Source organism: Tachysurus fulvidraco, chromosome 7 (assembly GCF_022655615.1).
Source record: "Tachysurus fulvidraco isolate hzauxx_2018 chromosome 7, HZAU_PFXX_2.0, whole genome shotgun sequence".
In the NCBI taxonomy this organism is placed as follows: domain Eukaryota; kingdom Metazoa; phylum Chordata; class Actinopteri; order Siluriformes; family Bagridae; genus Tachysurus; species Tachysurus fulvidraco.
Genome location: NC_062524.1, coordinates 15,551,925 through 15,564,040, shown reverse-complemented (window position 1 = coordinate 15,564,040; position 12,116 = coordinate 15,551,925). Strand labels below are relative to the sequence as shown.

The 12,116-nt window shown below is 40.4% G+C and overlaps 1 protein-coding gene across 2 annotated transcripts in view; it reads right to left on the bottom strand.

Moving 5' to 3' along the window:
- Positions 1 to 2,020: 2,020 nt before the first annotated feature.
- LOC113635411 (zeta-sarcoglycan) overlaps positions 2,021 to 12,116 on the bottom strand; it is a 128,298-nt gene continuing 118,202 nt past the window's right edge. For both annotated transcript variants that reach the window (XM_027134802.2, XM_027134803.2), the window contains exons 7-8: positions 11,642 to 11,765; positions 2,021 to 3,392 (exon numbers count right to left, since the gene is read on the bottom strand). In XM_027134802.2, the coding sequence (XP_026990603.1) occupies positions 3,195 to 3,392; positions 11,642 to 11,765 (322 nt within the window). In that variant the 3' untranslated portion in view covers positions 2,021 to 3,194. The remainder of the gene's footprint in view (positions 3,393 to 11,641; positions 11,766 to 12,116) is intronic.

The following is a 12,116-nucleotide window of genomic DNA, read 5'->3' as shown; positions in this document are numbered from 1 at the left end:
GATTACTCTGAAAGAACTTTCTGACCTTTTAACAAAGATCTAACTGGTAGCGCATTCCGTGTGTCCCTTGCTAATTTGGTTGATGCTAATAGAAGATTAGCATAGAATAGACTAAGTGTAAATTCTTGATTTTAGAGAAATACATTACATTGATTTATTTGGTTGTTTGGCTGAATTATCTGAGAAGTGTTGAGACATGGTTCTTAACTGTACAGCAACTGGCAACACACTTGCTAAACAAACACAGACATTCCTCATGCACCTCGTCCTCATCTGCATGTGGAGAACAACGACGCTGCTGACGTTCACGCTGGCGAGGAGGCTGAAACCTCACTGAACACAATACACTGGACACAATAAACAAACATCCTGTTGGAAATCCGAACCTGAACGTCGTTTAACCAAAAAATTCAACATGACTGCCAACATTAAAGAGATGACATCGCTCTTAAAAATAATTAATACTATAAAATGAAAATTAAATATAAAAATAAATCATTTACAGAACTAAACATCTATATTTTACCACAGGAACATTTGGAATGTTTCGAGATTTGTTTTTTAACTGCTGTTGATCTTGAAAAGATCATTCAAATTCACAATAAATCTTTATTTATAAGTTTTGTTTCATAATAAAACTTGTTAAAAAAAATCACACTAACTTTATTTTTAAATAAACATTTTATGAAATTTGCTTGATTGCACTGGAATAAAAACTTTTCTTGCTTCTAGAAAAACAATTCTGAAATTTTCTAAAAATTCTAAAAGCAAACAAGAAACAAAAGTAGCTGAAATGTCTGCTGATGTTTCGACATATTAAACTGCTTGTAAAAGTTCTTTAAAATGTTGCAATAAACTTTTAGTTTTGGTGGACGTGATGTCCCAGACATTTCTGTTTAAATAAATGGCTCGATTGCTACCCAAGTTTGGTTACCCACATTTGGATGTGTGTTTACTCCCATTAATGAGTTTCGTCCTGCTGAACCTTTTCACAGTTCCAGTGAAAGGTTGTTGTTATTTACAGGCAGATTACTAGCAATTAAACTAACAATATGTAAAATGTCATACATGATCATTTTTCAAATTCAGCATCACCTCGGGGTGAAACGTATAGGAACTCGGTCCACCCTGAACCACTGGATATCTGGAATTTAATAACGTTCCGAATTTATTTTAACATGCAATATTTTAGCAACATGTTAGTTATAGTTGGATAACGATCCCTAACTTTTGCACACTGCCTGATAGTAACGCCAATGGGAATTGCTCTGGCTTTGAATTATGGCATTCTATATCATGACAGATTCTGCTTCTTCTTCTTTCAGATGTCTGAGTAGAAATTCCAGTTGTTTGCTTAAAAGTCAGAATTCAGGGATTTAAATTAGCGATTTTTAAACAAACTCAAAATTAAACTTTGCTTCATCTATACCTAAAGAGAGCGATGCAGCGGCGCTTTAGTCCTTTAATCTGTCCTTGTGTCTCATCACATCCTCGTCTGTTCGTTCTGCTCCATCAGATCAGCCTCTGTCCAGTGTTTCTTTAGGCTCTAGCTAACCGAACCGCGGCTCTGCTTTAACTCAGTGCGGCTGCACTGCATTGTGGGACTGTGAGTAGAGCATGTGCTCAATGTCTTTAACCCTGCGTTTCTCTTTAATATCGCTGACACATCATCATTGGAAAATGGCACAGATTTTGTTGAATTTTGTGGGTTTTTTTCTTCACAAATTAAACTATTTCATTTAAAACATTTTCCATTGTGTTTCACTACATTACTGATCCTTTCTTTTCATCAAAGCACATTGTATTTTATTAAAGATGTTATTAAATTATAGCGTTGAATATTTTCATTAAACAGGAAACAAAACTCAAGAATTTTTTGTCCAAAAATCGACATCATTCTAATTCCTTCCAGAAATGTAGCATAGCAACAAGATTTTCCAGACAAATCATCGCTCGCCAATAAAAAATAAATCAATGGATATTTATTCAGATACATTTTAAGATTGTATTTTTTCTGTTTTTTTTTATGTAAAACTCTATGTAAAACACTAGATCATACAGTTGTACTATATGAACCATGATACAATCCAAAATCAGCTGAACAGAAGAGTTTCATTTGTATTCAATCATATTAAATGTGTACAGGATCAGTGGAGAGAGGAAACGTTACCCGGGATTGTCGATGTGTGGATTTTGGTCTGTCGATGATAAGAAAAAATAAAAATTATATCTTTTTTGCAACAATCCAAAACACAAATACACCGAAAGTTGTTTTTAAGGTGGCAAAAATTATAAGATTTAAAAAAAAAAAAGATCATCAAACATTCTTGGATACAAAATGTTTAAAATAAACTTTATCTTTTTATTATTATTTATTGAGTTTCTTATATACATGGCATAATCTTGTGCTTTGTTCCCAAAAAGAGAGAAGTCCAAAAAACCAACCAAAGGAAAAGGACAGAAGTGGACTACATTGGATGTGTCCTTCCTGTTTGAAGTGTTCGTTAATTAGCGCTCCTCTTTTTGCCGGTGTTTTCTGCTGGGACTGGAGGATGGTTGCGGGTGAACGTGTGCTTTTCCGACAACAGCAAAGGCACCTGTGTATCGCTTCTTTAGAAAAACACACACACACACACACTCGAGCGTGCACAAGCCATGTGTGTGTGTGTGCTCGTTTTCATTAGCCTGGTCCGGCCTCGTGTCTAATTTTCCCATAAGTCTCCACTGGGGAAGAGGGGCATACAAAAATAGGAGTACCAAAAAACAAGAGAGGGGAAAATACGCTCCGAAACCAGTTTCTGCTCCATTTACAGACTGGGCAGATGAGGCCGCGATCAAGCCGAGCTTGTTCCGATTCCTGAATTCCTGAAGGAAGAAAAGAGGGAAGGAGGCGATAAGGGATCGCGGAAAAGAAGGAAGGACAATGAGCAGGGAATGAAAAAGAATGTAAATGACAAAGAAGAAAAAAAATGAATGGATAAAAAAAATGAAATAAAAAAAATGAAGTGTGAATAATAAATGAGAAGAAAACACACACTCCATGTAAGTGACACCAAATCCACCCTGTAAATAAGATTCAGTGGAGTTGTTGTTGACGTGAAGGTGGAGAGAGATGAACAGAATGAGAAAGGAAAGAGGGAAGGAGGAAGAAAAGGAAGGCCTTTCTGGTGTCGGGCGTTGCCCCAACGCCGCTCTCAGCTCCATAAACACACGCTGTTGGAGGTCTGGCAGGTGGAGGCGCTGTCAGCAGGGGACAGGTAGAGCTTGCCGCTCGGACACACACACACCTCGTACACGGTGTGTTTAGGGTAGCTGGTGCCCGGGCTGAGCAGCGGGTCCATGCTGCCATGAGGAAGATTGGGCATGCGGATGGACTTGGCATTGAGAAAGATCTGGAAGAGGCCAGGAAAGAAGAAAGGAAATAAGGAATGTGAGTCGTTCACACACGTTACACACATTACACACACGTTACACACATTACACAGACATTACACATCCCCCAACTTACCACAACCACCTAGTATGTATCCTCTATCATTTTGATGACAGAGATCAGTTTCCTCTTTTAAACCTTATCAACTTTTTTTGTTCTACATTCAGAGCCAAAAATCTCTGAATGATCTGAGTTTTATCCAGAATTCAAGAGATAATACAGAGAGATTTTCACGAGCTGGAAGAACACTTGGTACCTTCCTGAGGACACAGTAACGTCTTGAGTCTTCACAGTATAGGTGTTTGATTTTAACCTCATAAGTGGATTTTTCCATTTTTTCCACCAACTTAGAATAAAACCATTCAAAATAAACAAAGACAGTGGATCGCAGGCCTATCTGAAAGGAAAACACTGCTACAGGGTTCTACAGGGTCCTATAGGGTTCTACATGGTTCTACAGATTTACACCTTCGCCCAGAGGAACAACTGGGGAACGTTTTATGAGTCTGGATCATTTTTATGAGTCTGGAACGTTTTATGAGTCTGGATCATTGGATCATGGAACCTTGAGGGCTGCATTCTGATTGGCTAGACGCACTTCCTTTGTATGGAGGAGAGCTCAGGTCTCAGGAGTTGGAGGAGTCTGTGATGCATACTAATGAAGGTGTTTGATTTAGGTGTGGATGATGTTCTACATGAAATAATTCCGCTCATTGTGTCTTAGGCTTCGTATATTTGCTTGTTTTTATATTTGAACATTAAAGAAACGTGTGTGTGTGTGTATGTGGGTGTAATATCTCTGGGACACTGAGCACTTATTTCCCATGTTATCCCTGTCTGTTTCCTACACCAGTGTTTGATTGGCGACTGCATAGGCTGATGACTGTGAGCAGGGTTTATCTGCTAAGCCACACCGAATCCCCAATTTCACCTCTCGCACATCGCTTCTGTGTTTATCAACCAAACTCCAAACTCCGGAGTGCGATGGAGTCGCTGAAGGACACGGCAGAGACTGTGATCTCCACCATAACTCACAGAGATGGAATATTCCACATGGCAAGAGCGAGACAAAGAAGGAGAAGCTAATTATTATGAATAATGGAGTGTGTGGTGTTGATGGTGCGTATCTGTCCAAACAGAAACACAAACAAGGAATCGAGTGTCTGAACGCAGACATCCGAGACGTCACATCTGTCACTCCGTCTTTTTTTTCTCTAACGTTCGCTGCTCCACTGTGCTTTCATCCTGTTCCTGTCGTTTGTCTCGGAGTCCACTCGAAATGACTGAGACAATCTGTTGAAGATGAGCTTATCATATGCCTCGGCATGGTGAGGAACGCAGTCGATCCCGGTTACACCGTGAGTTATGTAAGCAATAAAAATGCTCCGGTGTCATGCTCTTGTAGTAAAATAATCAAAGTGATGGGTGGTGTGATAAAGATATAAAATGCAAACGAGTAAAACTTTACTCACAAAAGAACACTAGTGGAGGCCAAAGATGTTTTAGCATTAAAGGGTTGATTTGTATAGTTGGTGCTAGCGAATAAACAAATGTCGAGAATCTGTCGAAGTTCCAACTCCCTAAATAGCTCATAATCTGGCACGTAGCTTTCCTTGTTTGCACCATTCACCAAACTCCATGCTAAACTAAGATATTAGCATCGCTGTTTGTAGTGCTTCTTCAAGTAGAATTTATAGTACATGTAGCAGCAGTTTCCATTTTGAAAGAGGGAAAGATGAAGCCCTTAGGGTGGTTTTAGGAGGAAAGTTAAAGCCTCCCAGCGGAGATATGTGCACTCATTAACGCCTGCTGCTCTCACACGGGCATGAAAACGCCTCACTAGCACCCTGTTTACCATGCTAATGTGTGTAAGTGTGTGTGCATATGGATATTGTGGAGATGATTAGAGAGAGGACAGACAGGAAAAAGACAAAACAAACAAAAAAAAGCATGGAGCAATGGAGAGAAAAGAAAAATAAAAGTCGGGGTAAACAGAGGGAGCAAGAGATGGAAGTGTTTTCTTTGCTGACTTGTTGAGAAGGCGAGAGGTGAATGAAGGACGAATTGTGAATCCCAAAATAGCACAAACACATAGCGGCTTACAAATGACAGCGACGGCACAAACTCGTCTCTGCACATTGCACACTTCATTAACCTGCTGAAATGCCAGGACCTCTGAGTCACATGACCTCGCACGAGCACATAGAGGGGAAAGAAAAACGCACGGCTCGATCCGTTGCCCCTTCCCAGAGTGCACTGCTTCTGGATCACCGTCACAGAACCTGTGCGAAGCAGCTGCTCAAGATGCTTAAGATTCACGGTAAGTCCGCTAGCACACAGGGAAAGGTTAATCAAACACAAACAGACAGAGCAAGGAAGTGCTAAGGAGGCTCAGGTGTGCAACACTTGCTGATATTTAACTCCAAGTCTCCGTGGAATTCAACAGAACATAACAGAGCGCCATGAGGAACATTCTGGAAAACCATATGCTCTCTTTGTACAAAACCCTAACGAAGACAAAGCCATCTCACAAAAGCCATTCGACTCTGAATTGAGGAACCAGCAGGAAGTGAATCGAAGCTGATTTGGGATCAACACACCCCTGAGATAGCACTTCATCACACTTCCAGTAGTTTTTGTAAATCCTTAAGTAAATAAGTATAAATATATAAGTCACACGATGACGTTCTAGGACGTTGAAATCAAGAGGATCAAGTGTTAGCGGAACGTATTCTGAATGTTTCTAAGAAGAACGTTCCTACAAGGTTGTGGTAACATTTCTCATTTCCACTATTAAGCCTTGTGTTGGCAAAACCACTGTTCTGTTTTTCGAACATTGTGGGAACGTTGTGTTTAAAATGTTTTAGTGGAACCTTCTCTCAGCTTGTTAAAATATCATCTCAAAACATTTACAACAGAAAACAAATCGATCCTAAAGGCTGTACGTAACGATGGTGCAGAGACTATGCTAGTCATGTTACGCTAGCGTACGCATCAGCAAGCAGGCAGTTTGATGATGTAGTAATTAAGAGTAAAAATGAGCTGCCTGTTAGTCCTCTAACATTTCATAATATCAGACTTTGGTGTTTTAAAATTCGAATGTTAAAACACATTTCTGTGAAATGTAGCGTGCTATGTTGCTAATTTGCTGCTTATCTGTCTTAAACAGTTCATGGATTTACTTCCACGCTGCCGTGAGACTGAATTTAATAGAAGAGGATTTAAATATAATAAACTTTTCCGCAGCTGTACTGCTTTTACCCATCGCTGCTTTACAGCTTTCTTTAGAGGATCAGAGATTGCACACTCATTCAGACATGTTTATCTCGCACTTCAACGCTCCAGCAGCAGAATTCAAAAGCTAGCAGCGCTAAGCTTTAATTACTCAGCTTCCTTATAATTAAGTCCTTGAAATGGATACGCAGGGGCGCTCGGCACTGAACGAGAACAGACTTTTTCCTTTTTTTTTTTAACATAAGGTTTGAAAGTGCAAACCTCACTCTGCGACTTTTCTTCCACACGTGATTTCCTGGAAGATTATAATGCCAACTAATTTAATAAGTCATCCATGCATTCAGCTGTAAGCGCAGATGGGACGGAAATCAGTATTGTGATTGGAGGATTTTAGGATCATCGTGTACCATTATGGTGACTGAATCTGACTTGCGAAAGAAGGATCATGAACGTGAACGCAGAATATCTGCTGACTTATGCTTGGGTTTCTGCAGTAAAATATAATTAGGGAAACCGAACTGAACAGGGGGCACGGTGGCTTAGTGGTTAGCACGTTTGCCTCACGCCTCCATGGTTGGGGGTTCGATTCCCGCCTCCGCCTTGTGTGTGTAGAGTTAGCACGTTCTCCCTGTGCCTCAGGGGTTTCCTCTGGGTACTGCGGTTTCCTCTCCCGGTCCAAAGACATGCATGGTAGGTTGATTGGCATCTCTGGAAAATTGTCCGTGAATGAATGAGAGTGTGTGTGTGCCCTGCGATGGGTTGGCACTCCGGTGTATCCTGCCTTGATGGCCGATGACACCTAAGACACCTAAGCACAGGCTCCCCGTGACCCGAGAACTTTGGACGGTAGAAAATGAACGAATGAATGAATGAATGAATGAATGAATGAATGAATAAATGAACAGAACAGACCTGGAGGCCTGAGCCCTGAGTTACTACAACACCAGTGACTCCAGATGTTTGGCCTGTCAACTAGCATTACTCGCTATAAGGTTTACCATGACAAGCGTCTCTTGACCTTATTCTCGAGTCATCTTTAGGTTCTAGCCCTGTCTCTGCTACTGATTTGTTATCCTAACATGTTCACCTGTTCTGTGTTCATCCTTTGAAATGTAGCTCTTAATAATCTTTCTCTGTTTGTGTGTTTTTGTATTGTGGTGAATTTGCCATAAAAAAGTTCACACTGAATTTAAACACTTCTATCGTGTCTCCTAGTGCATCACGTTTTGGACTATTGTGACATTGTTGTAAAGAAAGAGATTGATACATTTAATGCATCTTAATGAAAGTACTGCAGCACCAAAGAAAGAAAACAAGTCGTTCACCAGTTTTGCATTGTGTTCTCTCTCACTCTTTCTATTGCTTTATCTTCATTACCTGATGTCTATCTCTTCCCTGATTGCATCGCTCTCTCTCTCGTAAACAGACCGTCATCACATCCTGTATCTCGCACTCTGATTGTAACGGGCAGCTTGGAGCTTGAGACGAGGACGCGTTGCTCTCTTTAATTCCCTCCACTAAAACCCTCAGACTTTTAACGTCACATTTTAAAGTGTTAGCCTCTGTCAGCGCTGATTTAGCTCACCATTTGGACCTTCGGAGACACCACATTCTCCACCTAAATTGACAGAAACATCTATTTTTCCTTCACGTTACTTTTTGCTGCTGGCTTTCGTGTTGTAACGTCTCAGCACCCCTCCTGCGAGGAATACAGCGCAATGAAATAGCAAGGATAGAATAAGCCATCGAGTGCACCAATGGTTATTCTAGAGAGAGAGAGATAAAGAGAGAGAGAGACTGATTTGACAAATTCAGCCTGAGAGAGGATTGGACAGATGTTTCAAAAGCACTTTCACCGAGCCCTGCCACACTTCTCTATCATATCACCCCATGTAGTTCTCTCCAGCATTGTGCAGGTCTGAAGGAACGCCTGCTATCTCCACGACAAAGAAGTGAAAAAAAAAACTCCTTTTTATGGGAAGTTGACAGGACAGTATGATGTATTGCTTGGGCTGCTGGAAGTTAATTAAATAGCCTGGGCAGTTACTAAAGCAAGGGAAAGCGAAGCGAAGAGAACAATTCCAAGATGGTGGCACTCATTTATGCACAGCTTGAGGGGGGAACTTTTTCAGCCAATAGCGCTGGTGCTCAAAAACCTTCACAAAAAAAAGGTTTAATTTCTTTAAGTAGCTGTGAAAAAACCCTGTTGGAATCATGGGACTCTCTGAGTCTCAATTTCTAACTGTTTGTAATTTGTAGAAAATGACTTCTAATTTAAAGTATGAACTGTTGCCTGATATCGAACACGGTTCTAGCTGTAAATGTTGATGTTAATGTCAAGTCAGGTTGTTTCTATATTTCTAGCTTTGAATGATTTATTAAATGGAACTTAAGTGATTAAGTGATTATTAAAGTCTCAGTTGGGGCCAGACCCAAGATTCGAGACTCTTTATAACCATTCAGGCAAGAGTTTAGAGCATCTACCATTCTGCCATGTTGTTGATGTTCATGTCTATGACAATATTAGTCTTTTAAACTCTATAATGTTCTATACAGTACATACATCATCTTCCTGCCAGGATGCAAACAAGCATGAACTTTATTCTAACCACCTAGCTATCATTCGTTACAAGTAACATGCAGTCCTTGGTCTGTTCCTCAGTTAATCCTTGCTCTATTCATTAGAGCGAATCGGATGCTTTAAACAGACAGAACGTGCTGAAGTATGCATGGGTGCATTTCACGGGTCCTGGAGCTTGACAGCTTTGATGTACACCAGAAGCTGAACACACACAAAGAGATAGAAAAACAGACAGGTCTGGCTCATACTGATATGGTTTGTAATTTTATGTATGACCATGTAAACTAGCTGTCATAACACTGCAAACTAACTACTTTTGATGCATGATAAACTCAAACTGCTTGTCTCTGCATCCTCTGGAAGCATCCCCTGGAAACGTGACCACTTCCTGAGCATTTAAACACATACAGTACAGGTCAAACCATTATGCCAGCATTCTCACATTTATAAACCAGATTTGTTGGTCTTTCCTGCACTTTAGCCACAGGGTTGGCCATCACTGGCAGATGCTAGCTTCATGTGTTCTTCATTAGTGCACTTGGTCCACTGGGAATCTTCATCGATTATCATATTATTGTTTGCTGAAGTGTTTCAGGAGAGTCCTAACTCTCTGCTTGATCAATTCTCTACATCTTTGACCTAACAGACACTATCTTTCAGAGAGCAGAGCTTTAGTACAAGCTCCATAGCTAAAGATCCCACTCTGATTAGCAGGGGAATGTAACCTAAAATGACCTCAGAGGATACAAGATCTTTCCACTTAGGTTGCTAGCTATATATCTTCTAACCCAAGGCCCCACTTGAGCATTTGGTCAATTGGGAATCCTCATTCATTATCACATTATTGATTTCTGGAGAGTCTGGAGTGTATTAAGTGCCCAACACTTGACAGATATAAACGGTTGACTAGCATCACTCAAAAATAAATAAATAAATAAATAAATAAATAGATAAATAAATAAATAAACAAACAAACAAATAAATAAAGAGAGAGAGATTCAGGACTATTCAATTTCCTCACCCAGTAAGAGCTTATGCAAATACACCCAACCTACCTTAGCCATGAGAACACAAACACAGCCTTATGGGTATATAGAGTTTATTGCTTGACACTTCTAGTTGATTGTGGACAATAGATACTAACATTTATCTTCGATTATCAATTGTTCACACCACACAGGACATACGTATGTAAATGCAAATCATGGAACATTACAATGCAGTATCACTCAAAATAACAGATAATTAAAGACTAAGGACTAGAGAACCTTTCCCACCCAGTGAGCCCAGGTAGGTTGCAGCACCTTCTAAGCCAATTGCATCCTTTATCTTAGCTAACCCAATATATCGCAGTTCTTCCAATCTCAGAACATGAGAAGACAAACTTTCAACAAATACACCATTCTTGGTATATAGTAAGTTATAGCAAGTTGATTCTTGACATAAGCTACTGCACGTGCATGTGAAGGTTCGCGTATTCTCATCCAACCCACTACTAGAGTGCTCAGACTATCCAAAAATCAATTGATTTTCACGCAGAGGCTGGACAGGATAAATAAGAACACACTTGCTGGAGAGTGCTACTTGTCACTTTCTGTTAAGAATCAACATTGCGAAAGGGACTGGGTCATCTTTGCTACCTAATAAGAGCACCACAAACGCACCTTAGCTGCCACATTCACCTAGCCGAAAGTGGCAGCTAAAACCAGTGTGATCTTTTATTTGATTCCTAAGCAAATCTAAGGAACCTGTTCTCTGGCAATAGCTAGCCATTTGCCATTTACGGTTTTAGCAGACTCCCTTAACCAGACTGCCTTACATTTTATTTCAATTTATACAAATGAGCAATTGAGGGTTGAGGGCCTTGCTCAGGGGCCCAGCAGTGGCAGTTTGGTGGACCAGGGATTTGACCTGATAATCTTCCGATCAGTAGTCCAACGGCTTAACCACTTGGCTACCCCATGCTACCAACCTGGTACCAACCTGGAGTAGCTGCCAAATGAACCAATCAAACACATTCATTTATTCATTCTCAGTGTCTAGTGAATTCTTACCAGGGTGGTGGTGGATCTGAAGCCTATCCCAGAAACACTGGGTAGGTGGAAACACACTTTGGATAGTTTGTCAATTCATCACATGGCACCAATTACACACCTATAATTAGGAATTAGTGTTACCAATAAAACCAATTACCATTACGTTGGGAGATGGAAGAAAACCTTTAGGCACATAAGAAAAACTTCCAAAACTTTCAAGACAACAACTCAAGCTCAAGTTCAAACCAGGAACCCTGACGCTGTGAGACAGCAATGCAACCTGGTGTACTACCTGAAGAGAGAGCACTCAGTCCAAAAAAATGTCATTGATTTGAACATTATTAACAAATTACTCACTTCCCCTTCAGAAGACTCCAGAGTGAGCTCTTTCCTGCAGGACGCTCTGAACTCCCCCACTCCTGCATTCACCTCCACACCTTTCGGCGCTTCCAACGTCAGAGTCCGTGTTGGAGACTCCAACCTACAGAACAAAAACATAACTGGATATTTTTGTATGCACCGCGCTGGATTGCTCACTCCCAGGTCACTCGGCTAATAACATTCTGATTTTCAATTCGAGGAAACTTTATGAATGCCGACCCATGGGGTCAAAAAGTATTATGAGAAAAAGTATTATGAGAATGCATAGATGCGATGAGCTTCCAAGCAGACTTTTTATCCTCTAGACTCCAGGGCAGATCTAAATTTTCAGCAGAACTGACATTGTTGTGAGTTTCATTTGTACATCTGCTTAGACTGCACATGTGTAAGGACAGATTCATAAATCATAGTGTTTCTTTATCATTATTTTAAAATGAATAGTGTAGTAGTG